The 14,238-nt window shown below is 44.4% G+C and overlaps 1 protein-coding gene across 3 annotated transcripts in view; it reads right to left on the bottom strand.

The window, feature by feature from the left end:
* Positions 1-14,238, bottom strand: part of LOC105564408 (E3 ubiquitin-protein ligase RNF38-like) — an 83,328-nt gene that overhangs the window by 19,215 nt on the left and 49,875 nt on the right. Inside the window, exon 2 of one of the 3 annotated variants that reach the window (XM_012016745.1) lies at positions 3,718-4,332. The exons of the other annotated variants lie outside the window; for them this stretch is intronic. Coding sequence (XP_011872135.1) covers positions 3,718-4,031 — 314 coding nt within the window. The 5' untranslated portion in view covers positions 4,032-4,332. The remainder of the gene's footprint in view (positions 1-3,717; positions 4,333-14,238) is intronic. 3 annotated transcript variants of the gene reach the window in all.

Below are 14,238 nucleotides of genomic sequence, written 5' to 3'. Positions count from 1 at the left end.
CGAATAAGACTGTACACACGTACATACGTGTACTCATCAAACTACACTACCGTACAACTTTCCTCTCGTTGGCCAGACCAACAAAATGTCGGATGCGCAAAGGAAATGGACGTAAAACGAAACAAATAACGGGGTGGACCTACTAGTTGTACTATGCATCTAGCCAGCGCAATCGCGCGATTAAAATATCATCGCATCATTGCGAGCAGTTCTGAAGAGCAGAATGAAAGGCAGATTTCCCTCTGCAACATTCTACTAGAAGAATGACACAACATTGCGCTGTGGTGACTATTCAAGCATTGCATGACTCCAACAAGAATAGAATCTAAATTAGAATCTGTGCGAAGTCAAATGGCAATCTCTTATTAATAAAACAAGCGGCGTATTTTCCGAGTGTTCGCATAATCCCGTCCATCGCCCGTATTTGTGTGTCAGCCAATATTTTTTTTCCAGGTACACCACAAATATTTACCCTGCGAAGTTACATTTACCGGTGTAACTTTTCAACAGAGTCGCACCTCTCAAAACCATGCAATCGTGAAGTTTGAAACATGAATTTGTATATAGACAGGACACGATAGTGATTCAAGTCGAACGCACAAGCCAACAGTTTTGCAATGTCTTTTTGCATGCAACTTGCAGTTTTTAGCATGCAGAATACCGCTGACCGACTGTACTTTCTCTCAATGATATATACATATATATGAGCGGCGAAAAGTCGCGTTGAAAATAACATTTCCAGCGTTGATTCTCTCTAGATTTTCATTCGCGAAACAATAATCGCCTACGATGAGCCAATTCGATACTTGCAGGAGGATTCGAATGCATTGTGCTGCGATCATTTTAAGCGAGTCACAAGTACCTTCAACACTCCACTTACATAATCAACGTAGTTAGAAAATACTTTCAAGTTTCTTCTTTAACATCCGACAGTATCTACCGTTAAAATGACCGATTGTGTATCACAGTGGCAGTCCGTGTATACAGAATACAAAACAGAACCACGGCTTCTATAATTTTAATGACAGAATGTTCGGTTTACTTGGAATCGGGTCTTCCTTAAATAAAATCGAGCCGAGACGGTCGTATCTCAATTATGTGTACGTATAAATGCTGTAAAATATGTAAAGTGCAAACAAACAGAGAAACTGTTCGTTTAAATTTCTGCGCGAGCTTTCATTATCGGATTTTCAATTCGGAGGTCAATTTAGCATTGTATCGCATTAAAAGACTACTTAATGCGGCTTCGCCCGAAATATTCCCCAAGGAGTTACTATCGTCTCCAAATTCTATTTAAGATCAAAGGCGGAGTATCGGGACACCCCGCACGAGAGACCCAACGGGAAATCCTAATTGAACGTTCGTAAGCCTGCAAAGTTGTGAGATCTACATACGTGCGACGGAAACACAATAGTCACGTCTAATGAATTCAACGACGCCACACGCACACGTACCGAGGTTCTTAAGGACGTTACGAAAATTAAAGTAGCAATTCCTTAGACGATTTTATGAAAAGTTTAGACACACTTTTGTCTCCGTCCCGAAGCGTTCAACGGGCAGTTATATCACGAGAACGTTCGTAAATAATGACCAATATAGTCTTTTTTTACCGCAAATCTCGCTGCTTTTCGCTTATGGATTAAACAAACGGTTTTGTTTCGTAATGACGTATCATTTCTTTCTGTCAAAAACCCGACCTCGACAATCTTCCGCGCGCCATTCATTATACCAGAATTCAATCGCCAAAAGCGAGCCCGTTAGCTACTTCTCTAATCGCACAGTAAATTTCAAGAGGCTAATTGGCACCGTCTTCCCTCGAAACTGAAATTTCTTTAAACAAATCTAATTTTTTCCCTTAAACGTCTCCGAATCTCCGAAAAACCGTCCGCGGCGAAAGTGTATATAAGCTTTTCTCCGTGAAACCATTTGAGGAAACTACCTCTTTAATTTTCGGAATGTACTTAAGGGCCACCCTGTATACATAATATAGAACGAAAATGCGCGCGGACGGCACGGGGGGAGGGGAAGAAAGAGAGGGAGCGAGGAGGAAAATCGATAAACCGATTTAAATTAAGGTAGGCAGATAAACGAGAAGTGGGCGCCGCGCGCGCGCGCGCGAACCGGTGGAAAAGGGTTTCGAAGTGCGAGAGCGCGGAAATAAAGCGCGTCTCGCGGGCACGTCATCGCGGCGGGCCCGTTGATTATCGTTGATTAGAGAGAATCGTCGACTTTTCAACGCCGGCTCCGCTGGAAATTAAATACACGCGAGCTCTCTCGGCCTGAATGCAATGCTCAGTTTAGTTTCAGTTGTAAAATTGGTTTCATAAATAAATCATAAAAAACAATGCGCATTTGATACATTCTACATAACGTGCGTATTAAATAAGACGCAAATAAAATATGTATATGTGTACATGTGTGTGTCTCGCGCGGCACTTTCGCTAAGCCGCGCACCAAGTTCGTGATGTTTATGCACAGATGCACGCTGAATAATGGGAGAATTTTTGCCGCGTGGGAAAAAAAAGAGGAGGGGGGGGGAGGGGGAAAAGCCCGATCCATCCCGTAATGAAACGCGTGTCGACTTTTGAGCGATCTGATAGAGATCGAGAGCGTTTTCCAGGCGCTGAATAAACGGAATTCTATTTACTCCGGACTTTCTACGGCTGGTAGAAAGTCCGTGAAAATTGTACAGGGCGTCCCAAATTCGTCTTATTCCCCGCCGTCGGGGAATTTCTTCCGTCCACGTGATGCAATGGCTCTTCTCGCCCATCGGAAATGTCTTACGAGAGAGGCTTTCGGCCACCGGCAATTCACAATTTACCTTCGCGAGATATAAACTTGAGAAGTAAACGTAAAATCGCCAAGTTCCCTCTCGCCGTTTAATGTCGAACGGATTAACAGCGTGACTTTTATTCGAGATCTCCGGAGACCAAGTTTTCCGAAGGAGTTTAACGAAAATCTGTTTCAAGAAAAAAACCTATCGAGGCGCCGAAATTATCAATTTACCAATGCGTTTACAAATTTACCGACACGCACGGCTGCATGCAGTTTTCGTGATAAATTCATCGTATTTTCCAAAGTAAATTTTTTTAAATAAAGCGGAGCGGAGCAAAGTTTCAATTAAAGCGGAAGTGCCCGTATTTTCTGTCCCGTTGAATTTCTCATTCGACAAGGGTCGGTTTAAAAATCGACGTACAGCACAAATATCCGACCCCACCTCCGGTACATCCCACGCATTTACGAGGCGCGCGAGTTCTCCGTCATCGCGGAACGATCTCGCCTTACGGAGCACACGCATATACATCGCCAAGAAATCGAATTTGTCCTCTAGTAACAAACGTTATCGTTCGCTCTCCAGTCAACGACTCCGGTCGAGATGTAAAAGGTATCGGCATACGTGGGAACGACATTAAAAAAAAAATGGACGGTACACGTCGGGGGGAAGTATTACCCCGCCGTCACGAAGCGTTCCGTTACAACAGAAGCGTCTCCGCGAGGGGGAAAAAAAATTGGATTCGCCGGCAGCTCCACAAAAATATTCTCGTCACGGTGGGTATGTGTCTCGCCCGAGTCCCCGCGGTTCTCCTCTCCCGTGCCGTGCACTTGGAGCACGCACGCCATACGAAAATTCGCGTGTATTCACAAGAGCGCGGCGGCCGCAAATGCGCGGGGGGCGGGGGGCGAGGGCGAGGGGGGGGAGGGGGTTCGTTAATATACCCATTGTGATATCGTGGTGGGCACTGCCGGTACGGGTATTCCTTGCTGCCGGCGGCGAATTGCTGCTGCTGCTGCTGTTGCTGCTGCTGTTGCTGCTGCTGCTGCTGTTGCTGCTGCTGCTGCTGCTGCTGCTGCTGCTGCGGAGGCTGGTGCTGCTGCTGATGCAGACCGTGGGGGTGCCATCCACCATTGCGGGAATGAGACGACGCGGGGGTGCGCGCGTGCGGCCCCGTCGGGGCGCCATTGGTCACCGCGGCTCTGTAACGTCCCTGCATGCCCAAGCCGCGGTGCTGATGACTCCCGGGGCCATTCATCCTCCGTCTGTCCTTCTTTACTCTCGCTCGAGCCTGTCCTCCCGCTTTCTCTCTCCCCTTTGTCACTTGCTCTCTCGTCCGGCGGTATTTCCCTTCCCCCTCCTGCGCCTTCTCCTCCTCCTCGCCGTTGTTGTCGTCGTCGTCGTCGTCGTCGTCGTCGTCCTCACGCTTCTGACACGAGGAGGTTCCTTCCTGGCGTGAGCGCGCGCGCGCGCGCGACGCTGGGCGCAGCCAGCCAGCTGTCTTCTCACCTCTCTCGCAAGATCACTGGCCGAACCGATCGACGTGCACCGAGAAGAACCTGGCGAGGGTATTTAAATGTTATCTGGTCGGGGAGGATTCCGAACGGATGCGACGGATCTCTCTCTCCTTCTCTCTCTCTCTTTCCGTCTCTCTAACCCCTCCCCCAGACTTGACATTTCGTAACGCGAGACGACGAGCGGGCAGAGGGAACGTCCGGGCTGGCCGGCGGTAGCAGATATCGCGCCCCGCGCGATATTTCGATATTTTTCGCCATGGAAACTCGTTCGATCGTGTCGTGTTTATTTCCTGAAGAGAGCTTCCCGTCGATTCCCGCTCGACTGGAATCGACCGAGATCCCCCCCCCCCACCCCGATTTCGAACGGGAATTAGCACGTCCTTCGCGAGCGCCTCTCGCGATAAGGTTTTGAATATCCGCGTCGAATAATCAATCCGGCCGGAAAGAAATGTACGTGTCGCGGCGAGCAAAATATCTCGCGATAAGTCGCGCTCATCCGAAAGCATTATCGGTGGGGGGGAGGAATACGTTTCGACTGAGAACGATTCAAAAATACGGGCTATCGATCGTCAGAGTGAACGGACTCGCGCGACCAAATCGGGCTCGTCGACGTTTACACGCGCCACGCTCGTAACATTCGGGGATGATCCTTTCGCCGCGCCGGAACATCGCCCTAATCATCCCCGCTAAAGCCTCAGTTTTCCCTCGCTCGTCCTTAGCGTAGCGTCGCGGCCGGCCGTTAAAATATGTATATCTCATATGCGACGTCGCGCAACATTTCCCGGTAACCGCCCTTACATCTAAATGCAGAGTCGCCCCGATCTGCATTTCACGACAGTTTCTGACAGACTCCACGAAAATTCATTATACTCCCAGCTCCGTTTCAAATACGAATATCAATCGCGCTGACCCTTTCACGACCGAATTTTATTTCCTTTCGAGTGGGACACCAGCGTCCCGAGAGGCGATCAGAGGGGCAAGAAATGTAAATGGGACTTGCGCGGTCGTGTAAGGGTTGAGAGCGAAAGTCGACATTGTCCTCCGTATTCATTGCGGTGAAATAATTTTCTGTTGCGCGATGTAAGAATTAAAATTATGCGAAGATATCGGGGATCATTACTGCGAGCAGTTCCGACTGTGCGTAATGGAGTGCGTAATGTCGTTCGGGTAGATATTTTATTCGAGAAATAACGATTTCTGATCGCCGCGAGATCGTTTATTTTTACCAATACTGGGGTAATGGCGAGGTGCTCGTGGCGAAGGGGCGGCCGTACGTGCCGCGTGTAAATCGCATTCAATAAACCGAGCGGGACGTTGGCAGAGTCGCACAATGCGAATATTTACGCCGCTAATTTCCGGAAATGTCGCGCGCGTCGTAAATAACGCTCGCGGATCCTTGATTAACGACTACTTTTATAAAACGCGTCGAAAAGACGAAGCAGCGTTCTCCGACGATCGTTTCACATTAGTCGCAAAGCCGATCGCGAGCGGACGCGACGATTGTCGCGACAGCTGGTCGAAAATTACGTCTGCGATCGGCTTTGCCGACCATTGTGGAAACGGTCTTAACGTACAACGTTGCTTGTATCGCACCGCAAGAGAGCCTGAAGATCCGTGAAATTTGTGCGGGGCACTTTGGCAAGCGACGATTTTTCGCGAGACGACTTTGCACTGCATATTTTTTTAAACTAAGTAAATATTTATCCTATTTAAGTAAAAATATCAAAAACATCAAAATTGGTTGACCATATCTGGCAATTTTAATGGTATAATATGTAGACGTTTCGACCATGGGTTTTGGTCCTTTTCAAGTGATCGTAACTGTGGTAATCTTGTGTATAAAATCACATGTGTTACGTTGGTGTTGAGAGGATAGTCATTATATGTTATGCGAGTGAATATGACTAAAAATATCAAATTTCAAGTAAATCTATGTACTATATTCAGTAAATTAATTTAAATCATTACATTTTCTACATTCAAATAGAGATTTTATTCATTAAACTAAGTAAATAGATTTACTTAAAAATTTTTTTACTGAAGTAAATATTTATTCTATTTAAGTAAAAATGTCTAATTTCAAGTAAATCTATGTATTATATTCAGTAAATTAATTTAAATCATTACATTTTCTACATTCAAATGAAGATTTCGTGAAATATAGAGTATTATTTATTAAATGAAATAATTGTTTTTGTTCAATAAGAAACTCAATTTTCTTCGCTGAGAAAATTACATCTTGGTAAACATTTTATAGAATTAAAATAAATCTTTTTTAATTTAAAATTATCTATTCTTCGATATTTAATAAATACTTAAAGCAATGCATGTTTCAATTTGTTTATTATTTTTTAAATTTAAATCAATAAGCTATTAGGAGCCATCTAATAAATAATTTTCTTGAGTAAAGTAGTATTTTTTTTATCAGTGTACCTATCGTGGAAATGTTCGGAATGGATTCCGATCGGAATTATGCCGTTTTCCCTAGAAAACACAATAGAAATCTGGGGAATAATTGAACAATACCGATCAGTTCCGAAGCTTTGCCATGATAGGTACCCAGGACACGTTATTTAGTTTCGCTGGACGATATTTCGGGGGAAATTTTAGAACTCGCTGGCTAATTCTATTCACAGGAAATGTATATGGAGAACTTATTCCTATTTCTCGAATATAGGTAAATGACGTAAAATGACGAATATAGTAAAATGACGTACGTGTCAAACTCAAAATATGATGCTAAATATTTTAGATAAATCGTGTGATTAACCGATAAATTCGAATAAAACGAGATTAGCGCAATCAGAAGCAGTGAAGTTTCCTCTTTATGAGACAGCCGATCAATGAATGAACTTTATTACGAGTTAACCTCCATGTGTACTCTATAGATGGCTAGTCACCCGTTATTCCTAAAATGCTATTGAAATCTTATCATTACCAATATTGTAAGAACAATATTTTAGAATCGCCCGTCATCAGTTGATCGGACGATAGTAAATTCGTGCGATTCGAGATTCAAATCGAATGAGAAGTCCAAACTGAAATAGAACGAGTATCGACGTTTAATCTTATCGTCGCAAACTGCAATGATCCCAGAGTATCAATAACTGTGGCAACAATGACGCGGAAGGTTGCTTCGATGTTTAAAGTCCCTCGTACGCTTCGGCTTCATTGTCTCTCAAGAGTTTCCTCTGCGAAACGCCAGGTTGCCTTCCCAAGAAGGAAAGTCTTAACTTTAGAAGTGAAAATTTTTCAAGGTATTTAGCTCACCGCATTAACATATTAAGTAATTAAAGCAGGTAGTGTAGTGTACTAAGGGAAAAAGTTCATTACGCTGCCTGCTTTAATTATTTTATATGTTAATGCGATTGACTTAATTTGATTATCCCGAGAAATTTTCATTTCTGAAGTAAAGACTTCCGCTCTTGCAGGAGGGCGGTGGGGGTACCGACAATTAAACCGAAAGATGATCAGTTCTGTGAATTAACAAACATCCGAATAAGCGCTCCTTTTCAACAGCTCGCCGGCACGCAAGGCGCGCATTTAGATAGATCCGAATTCTAGGCAGAAGCAGAGAGGGAAAAATCGTACGCAAAATGCTGCTCTCCCACTCTCTTTCTCTCTCTTATCGATCGCGATGTTTACATAATGAATCGAGGTACAAATCAGTCGTTAATGCAACAAGGGAGAGACACTTACAAATAATGCATACAGTCGCGTCGATAGGTCGAAGCGCAGGGGAAAACAAATGGAAGGAAAGTTTTCACCATCTGTAACGCTACGAGCGACGTTTATTGCTACTTGGGCGATGTAAACGTTAACTATAATCTACGCAAGCGGGAGGGACAGAGATAGTTGCGTGCAGCGAGAGGGACAGAGTAGATGGACAGTTCCGTGCAGCGGAGAGAAAAAAAAACACACAAGGATGCGTTTTAGCGATTAACGTAATGGTGCAAGTGAGAAGGGCGGCGTGTCGTACCTAAGAGGGGTGGGAGGGGGAGAAACGGGGAGGATAAGCGAGTCCCCACCGGAAATACGTTCGATTCGAACACCATTATGCATAATTGATTCCCGTAATTTCCGCAAGTGCGAGATACTCCAAGAACATGAATACGAAACGAGCCGTGTTTAATTGCGACAATTTAAAGTCCTCGAACGGCACATTCTTACGTTTCGATAATACGTGCAACGCTCGTCCCTGCAAGGTCATCGTTTCATTCGTCTTTCGCGTCGCTGTCGTTTTCTACGTGCGTGAATTCTCAGTTGCGCGGTCGAGCTCGTCGTCAGAGAAATCAGAACTGCAGTTCAAGTTTAAATAAATAATGAATCGCCGATATAACCGCAAAATGACCTATTTCATCTATTCTCCTTCTTTTGTGGTCTTATTATAGTATTGAACTTGTATATTATATATATATATGAGAATATATATGTGTATGCACGAATATGTGGTGAGTGTATTTGACGAATTTACAAAATTGTTTTTCTAGAAAACGATGCGTCTCGTCTAAAAAGAGATTGATTCTATATTTTTAATGTACGTTTTCATATTATATAAATTGCATTATAAATACATTACATCTTAACTCGAATTAATTCGTTTTGTTCAATGTAAAAGTATTAAGATAAAATAATTGAAAGATGAAGACTTTACGTTTCACATTTGGTTAGAAATTTTCAGAATAAGATGTGAAAACCTTACTTATACTTCATTTTTTTTCATAATCGTACCCCTTAACATTTTCATTTGGATGAGTGATGAAATTGTATTTACCTAAACATAATTGTTTAAAAAATTCACTGCGATCTTTTTTAAGGAGAAAAGTTTCATTATTTTTTTTATTGTTATAAAATTAAAACCCCATTAAAGTCTCATCAAGTCATTTCATAATTTGTTGTCAAACTGTTGTTAGTTAAAAAAATCGTAAATACCGTCATAACAGAAACATCATGTATTAATTTTGCGCGTAATATAACACGCACGCGCGCGATATAATTCAATAAAATTAAATTTTTATTCCACAAAAAAGAACAATATTTCGTCATACATTTCCACAAAATTCGAACAGGCAAAAGAGCCATTTATTTTCATCATTTGCTATTCGAACATTATCGTCCCCGTGATCATCTTGACAAAAGTCTAAATTCGATTCGTTGACAGTAAGGCACGTTCAGTTCGGCCCAAGAACAATATCATCCCCTTGACGGATAATTTAGACCAAGCTGTACGTGGCGTTCTGTTTGCATTATGCGACGTGGTGAGGATCTCTCTCGGGATCCTTTCTCGGCTCGTCGCCGGTTTTTGTGAACCTTTTTGGGCCGGAGAACCATCGCGGCGTTGGCCCTGCGTGCCCCGTGATCCCCGGGCACAGGTCCGAGGAAACGATTAAGTGAACCGGAATATCCAGGCCCCGTTGCTCTCAGGCCTGGACTCAGGGTCCTTCCCCCCCCCCCTCCCTCTCTCTCCGGATTTCGTACGGGCCTCGGGGCCCTGAGTTCGAGGGAAAAATGTCTGCGGGTCCAACGATAACCGTAAGTTCGTCGTGTATTTTTAGGCGGACCTCTTCGGGCTAGCTCGCTCGTCGTTGACAACGTGATAAAGCAGGACGGCTGTCGGAGGAAGAGAGAGAGAGACAGAGCACGGCGATCTTTAAAGAGGTGAAGCCTGTTACCGCGATGAACGCCTCTGAGCAAAATATGATACGCGTACGAGAGAAACAGCCAAACAATGACTACATATTGTATACATATAAAGCTAGCGTCACACTATGCGCAATTCGTGATTCGCGATTCGCAGGAATACGTTGGACATTCCTTATTACTTCCCGCACTATTCGTGATTCGCAGTTTATCATTTGTAATTTATTTGTCGTTTTGTTTGTGTTAACTTGGACGATTTTTTTAACCCTTACCTGTTATTACAAAACTTGCATCGTAAGTCTACAATTAGTAAAGTTTCAATATCAGTCAAGAAATCTACTATTTTTGTAAAAAAAAAACCGCTCGGCTAGCGAATCACTGCGAATGGCGAATTGCGCACTGCGAATCGACGAATTGTTTCCTATACACGCAGAAAAAAAAAGAATATTCTTCTTTAAAAAATATGTTTAGTTTCAACGTGAAAATCGTGAAATGGGATTATATTGCGTTAAAGGGAGAACAACTTACTTAAATGAAGCAACTTTATATAATTCAATCAAGAAAAGTGTATGCTTCTTGTTGGAGAATAATTTTCTTGAATGGAAAGGAAACAATATTGGATAGAAAATAGCATATTTTCAAATCAAAGATTATAATAATTAAAATGATTTTAACTAATAAAAATATTCTTCAAGTCGCCAGCAGTAATTAACAACGTCAGTATTTTCCTTACCATGTCTGGCACTTTTAATAATACAGAAAATTTATTGCGATAAATATGGTCAAGAAAATACTGAAGTTGTTCTGAAATTAGGATCCCCCCCCCCCCATTACTAGGCATTTTTTGGGGCATTAGTTTGGGCATTGGGCCTTGCTGGGACATTATAAAGATAAAATAAGATAATAAGAGAAAGTAATGCCCACTGGGTATTAGTGGGGTGTACAAGATTATGGTCAGCGGTTTTCCCCCTCGATGGGTCCTAATAATATCTAAATAATGTTTCTTAGCATAGTTGAATTACAGTTGAATGATGTTATTCTTTGAAGTTTTGAATTCCGCCACTTTGGATTATGAAAAATCTGATAACGGATTCGTAATCAGCGACCCGAAAAACCCTTGGATACAAAGTTTCACAAAAAATGGTTCAATAGAAAAATGTATGCTTCAAAGAATTAACATATGTTAGGCAGAAGACCACGTATTCTTTCGTTTCTCTTACTATTGTACTGGTGTACATGCACCGGCATAAATGCTGTCCCTATCCTTGTGAGGTGCACGCACACAACTACAGGGACTCTAGTTGTGTTCGTGCACCTCACAAGGATAGGGACAGCATTTATGCCGGTGCGTGTACATACAATATATACATATATTAGACAGAAGACCACGAATTCTTTCATTTCTTCTACTATTGTACTCTTAATATCGTCTCTCTTGGCGTTGCGTCGCGACTATTGATCGTGTTCGAAGAACTATTTCTCGATGAAGGTCTACAACGTAGACGCGGAACATAGTACGGAATTATGCAGCGCGATTCTGCTTTACATCGGGCGCCGCGGAAGATACCGCCGGGAGGGGTGGAGGAGGAGGAGGAAAAAAAGAAAATATTCGGTAATTGTGTATACACGAGAAACGCGCGGCGGTGAAAATAAGTTTCTCAAATCGCTGAGGAATGAAATCAGAAGTGAAAATAATATTCCGAGAGATTGTTCGCAGGATCCGCCGACCGGTAATGCAAACTCCTGGGTAGGGAAACAAGACGTTCGTTCTCGAAAGCACGCTCTCGCGCGTTTTGAGGTGGTCAAAAGCCGGAGGAATCGCGGCTTCGCTCCGGCTCGCAGCGCGAAATCGGTTTCCCCTCTCGAAACGCCGCGGTAAATATTCACGACCCCGTCTCCCCGTCGCCGCGAACAAAAACTTGCCGTCGGCCACTCACGAAGAGGCGTTGCGATACGTCCGTCAGAGGAATCATCAAGACGAGAGGAGATTATTAGAGGAAGTTGGAAGGATTTTGCGGGGTAGAACGAATTATCGATCCTCGCGATACAAAGACCAGTCAGTACAAAGTACAGTCGGCCTAGTAGTCGACGTTCTCCAGATAGCGATAACGTACGCCGACGCACGTTCGTCGCACCGAGCAGTATTTCGCCTATTTACAGGGTTCTTCGGCTCGCAGCGCGCGAACGAATATTTTTAACCGAACGCAATTTCGCCGCGGAAGCCAAAAATATATTTAGCGATGCAAAAAAGTTGCGACTCGATCTCGAAAAATGAAAAGGTCGACTCGGCCAGCGAACGACTACAGCATTTCGAGCTTCATTTGGAGAGGTTCTTTCTCTTCCCCTACCCTGGACTTAGCGTTGTAACGTTTGTGCTACTCGCGCGCCGATATATATCCGCCGATTTCTTTTCTCGGCTTCATGAAATTTTGAAGCGCCGCGTGGGATATGCATCGAGCGGACGACCATCGCGAGTCAGGCAGTCAGGCGAGCAGGCAGGCGGGCAGGCAGACACCGTTGCCTCAATATGCGTGGCGATTCGTGCCGGGCGCACGCTGCGTGTATGTATATAACACAGTGGGGCCAGCGAGAGAGCCGGGAAGCGGGGCCCAGCCTCCTGGTGATGTGGTACGGTGTGTCTGCGCGAGCGGAGAGAAACCCGTTTACCTTTAAACTGCCGTGCTCTCGCGGTAGCGACGACGACGACGACGACGACGACGACACGGAGAGAGGAAGCGACAAGAGCAAAAACCGAGGCGAAGCCAAAGGAGAGTCGGCCTGGGTTAACAGCGTCTGCGTTTCGGATTTTAGACTTTAGTTGACTGCCACGGTGGCGGCCGACTCATTAGAAACGCTGGTGACCGGCGTTCTCGAAATTGGAAAAAGAAGAAGTAAACGTACCACGTAATGTAAAATTCTGAGTGGTGAATGGATGACGGTGTAGAGATTGTAGAGCGGAAAGTGCGCTATTCAACGCACCACCTATGAAGATGTTCGTTTTATGTCAAAGATATAAGTGTGGAAATTTTCACAAAATAGTTAAAGCTGACTACATATTTAACTATTTAACTATTGTATTTTGGGAAAATTTGCGCAGTCGCGGTTTTGTCATTATATTATTAAGAAAGAGATGTATTTGAAAGAAAAGTAAAATTGGGTGTTAAGACCCAGCTTGAGGTAAAGGCGTTTCTATAATACTGTTATTTGCGTTACAGTCATTATGTGTTTAGGATGAAAATTCTACCATGGCGTGCACGGTAAAACACGAGCAAAAAAAAACTCGCAGGGCAGACAATGCATGAACGTCTCCGCCCCGAGGTTCGCCGTAAGGGCGGAGGTGGCGCATTTTATGCAGCAAGTTGTTTTCGATAAGATGAGGCACACACCACGTGCCTTGCGCCAGAAGATTTAGCGATTCTTCGCCCTGTGCCGGACGCAAAATGCTCCTCGCGTAAAATATCCCGGAAAATGTCGCGGAAGGAGCGTTTCAAAATGGAAAATTATACTCCTGCGTTTCTAAAATCGGGCACTAAAATATGCGACGGGAGCATACTGCGGAGGAAAGAAACCATTGGCGAACGCGAAAGCGTGATGCATTTGCAGGAATTATAGTCATCTTGCTTGGACATTTTTGAGTAACTGCGCTAGTATCTCATTTAAGCTGCTTATAATCGTTTCGATCCTTTGTATCTCACAATCAGTGCAAATACGAACGGGAAAAATCTTAAATTTTTCGTCGGCAAAGACAAATATCTAAATTCAGTTTCAAACTGTGCCGCACAATTCCCCACCCGTACACGCTTTGTTGCTAATATATTGCTCTCATACTTCATCGCGCGCCCACGGTCCTGTATACACACAGCCGCGTGTGCGCGCGCGCATTATTTCGAACTATTTCGACGCGGATTCGAGTGTAGCGGCCATGTAACATGCTATCGGCTTGAAATCCATCGACTCCTTCGAAATAGCGGCGGCGCGTTCTCGGGCAGCTGCGTTTTCGATTTTCCGACACACAGCTGGCGTCGCCTCGCGACGGAGCCGAGTTGGGTCGAGCCGAGTCGAGTCGATCTCAGACTTTCGTCGTCCACTCGAGTCCTCGAACCCTCCAGACAAGAACAAAGGTCATTGGTCCCCGGGTCGGAAATCGAGGCCTGCCTGCCTGCCGGGGGCCTTCTTCAAGAGCGTTTCGGCCTCCCTCCGAATCCTCCAGGAATCGCCAGGCCGAGAGGGCTCGAAGGAGCTCACTCTCTATCGATCCAAACCGCTTCGTATCACGAAACTGGCTGGCACCTCAGAGAGCTCGAGAGG

This window comes from Vollenhovia emeryi, unplaced genomic scaffold (assembly GCF_000949405.1).
Source record: "Vollenhovia emeryi isolate VEMERY1.0 unplaced genomic scaffold, V.emery_V1.0 DF939165.1, whole genome shotgun sequence".
Taxonomy (NCBI): Eukaryota; Metazoa; Arthropoda; class Insecta; order Hymenoptera; family Formicidae; genus Vollenhovia; species Vollenhovia emeryi.
This window is presented reverse-complemented; position numbering and strand designations above follow the sequence as displayed.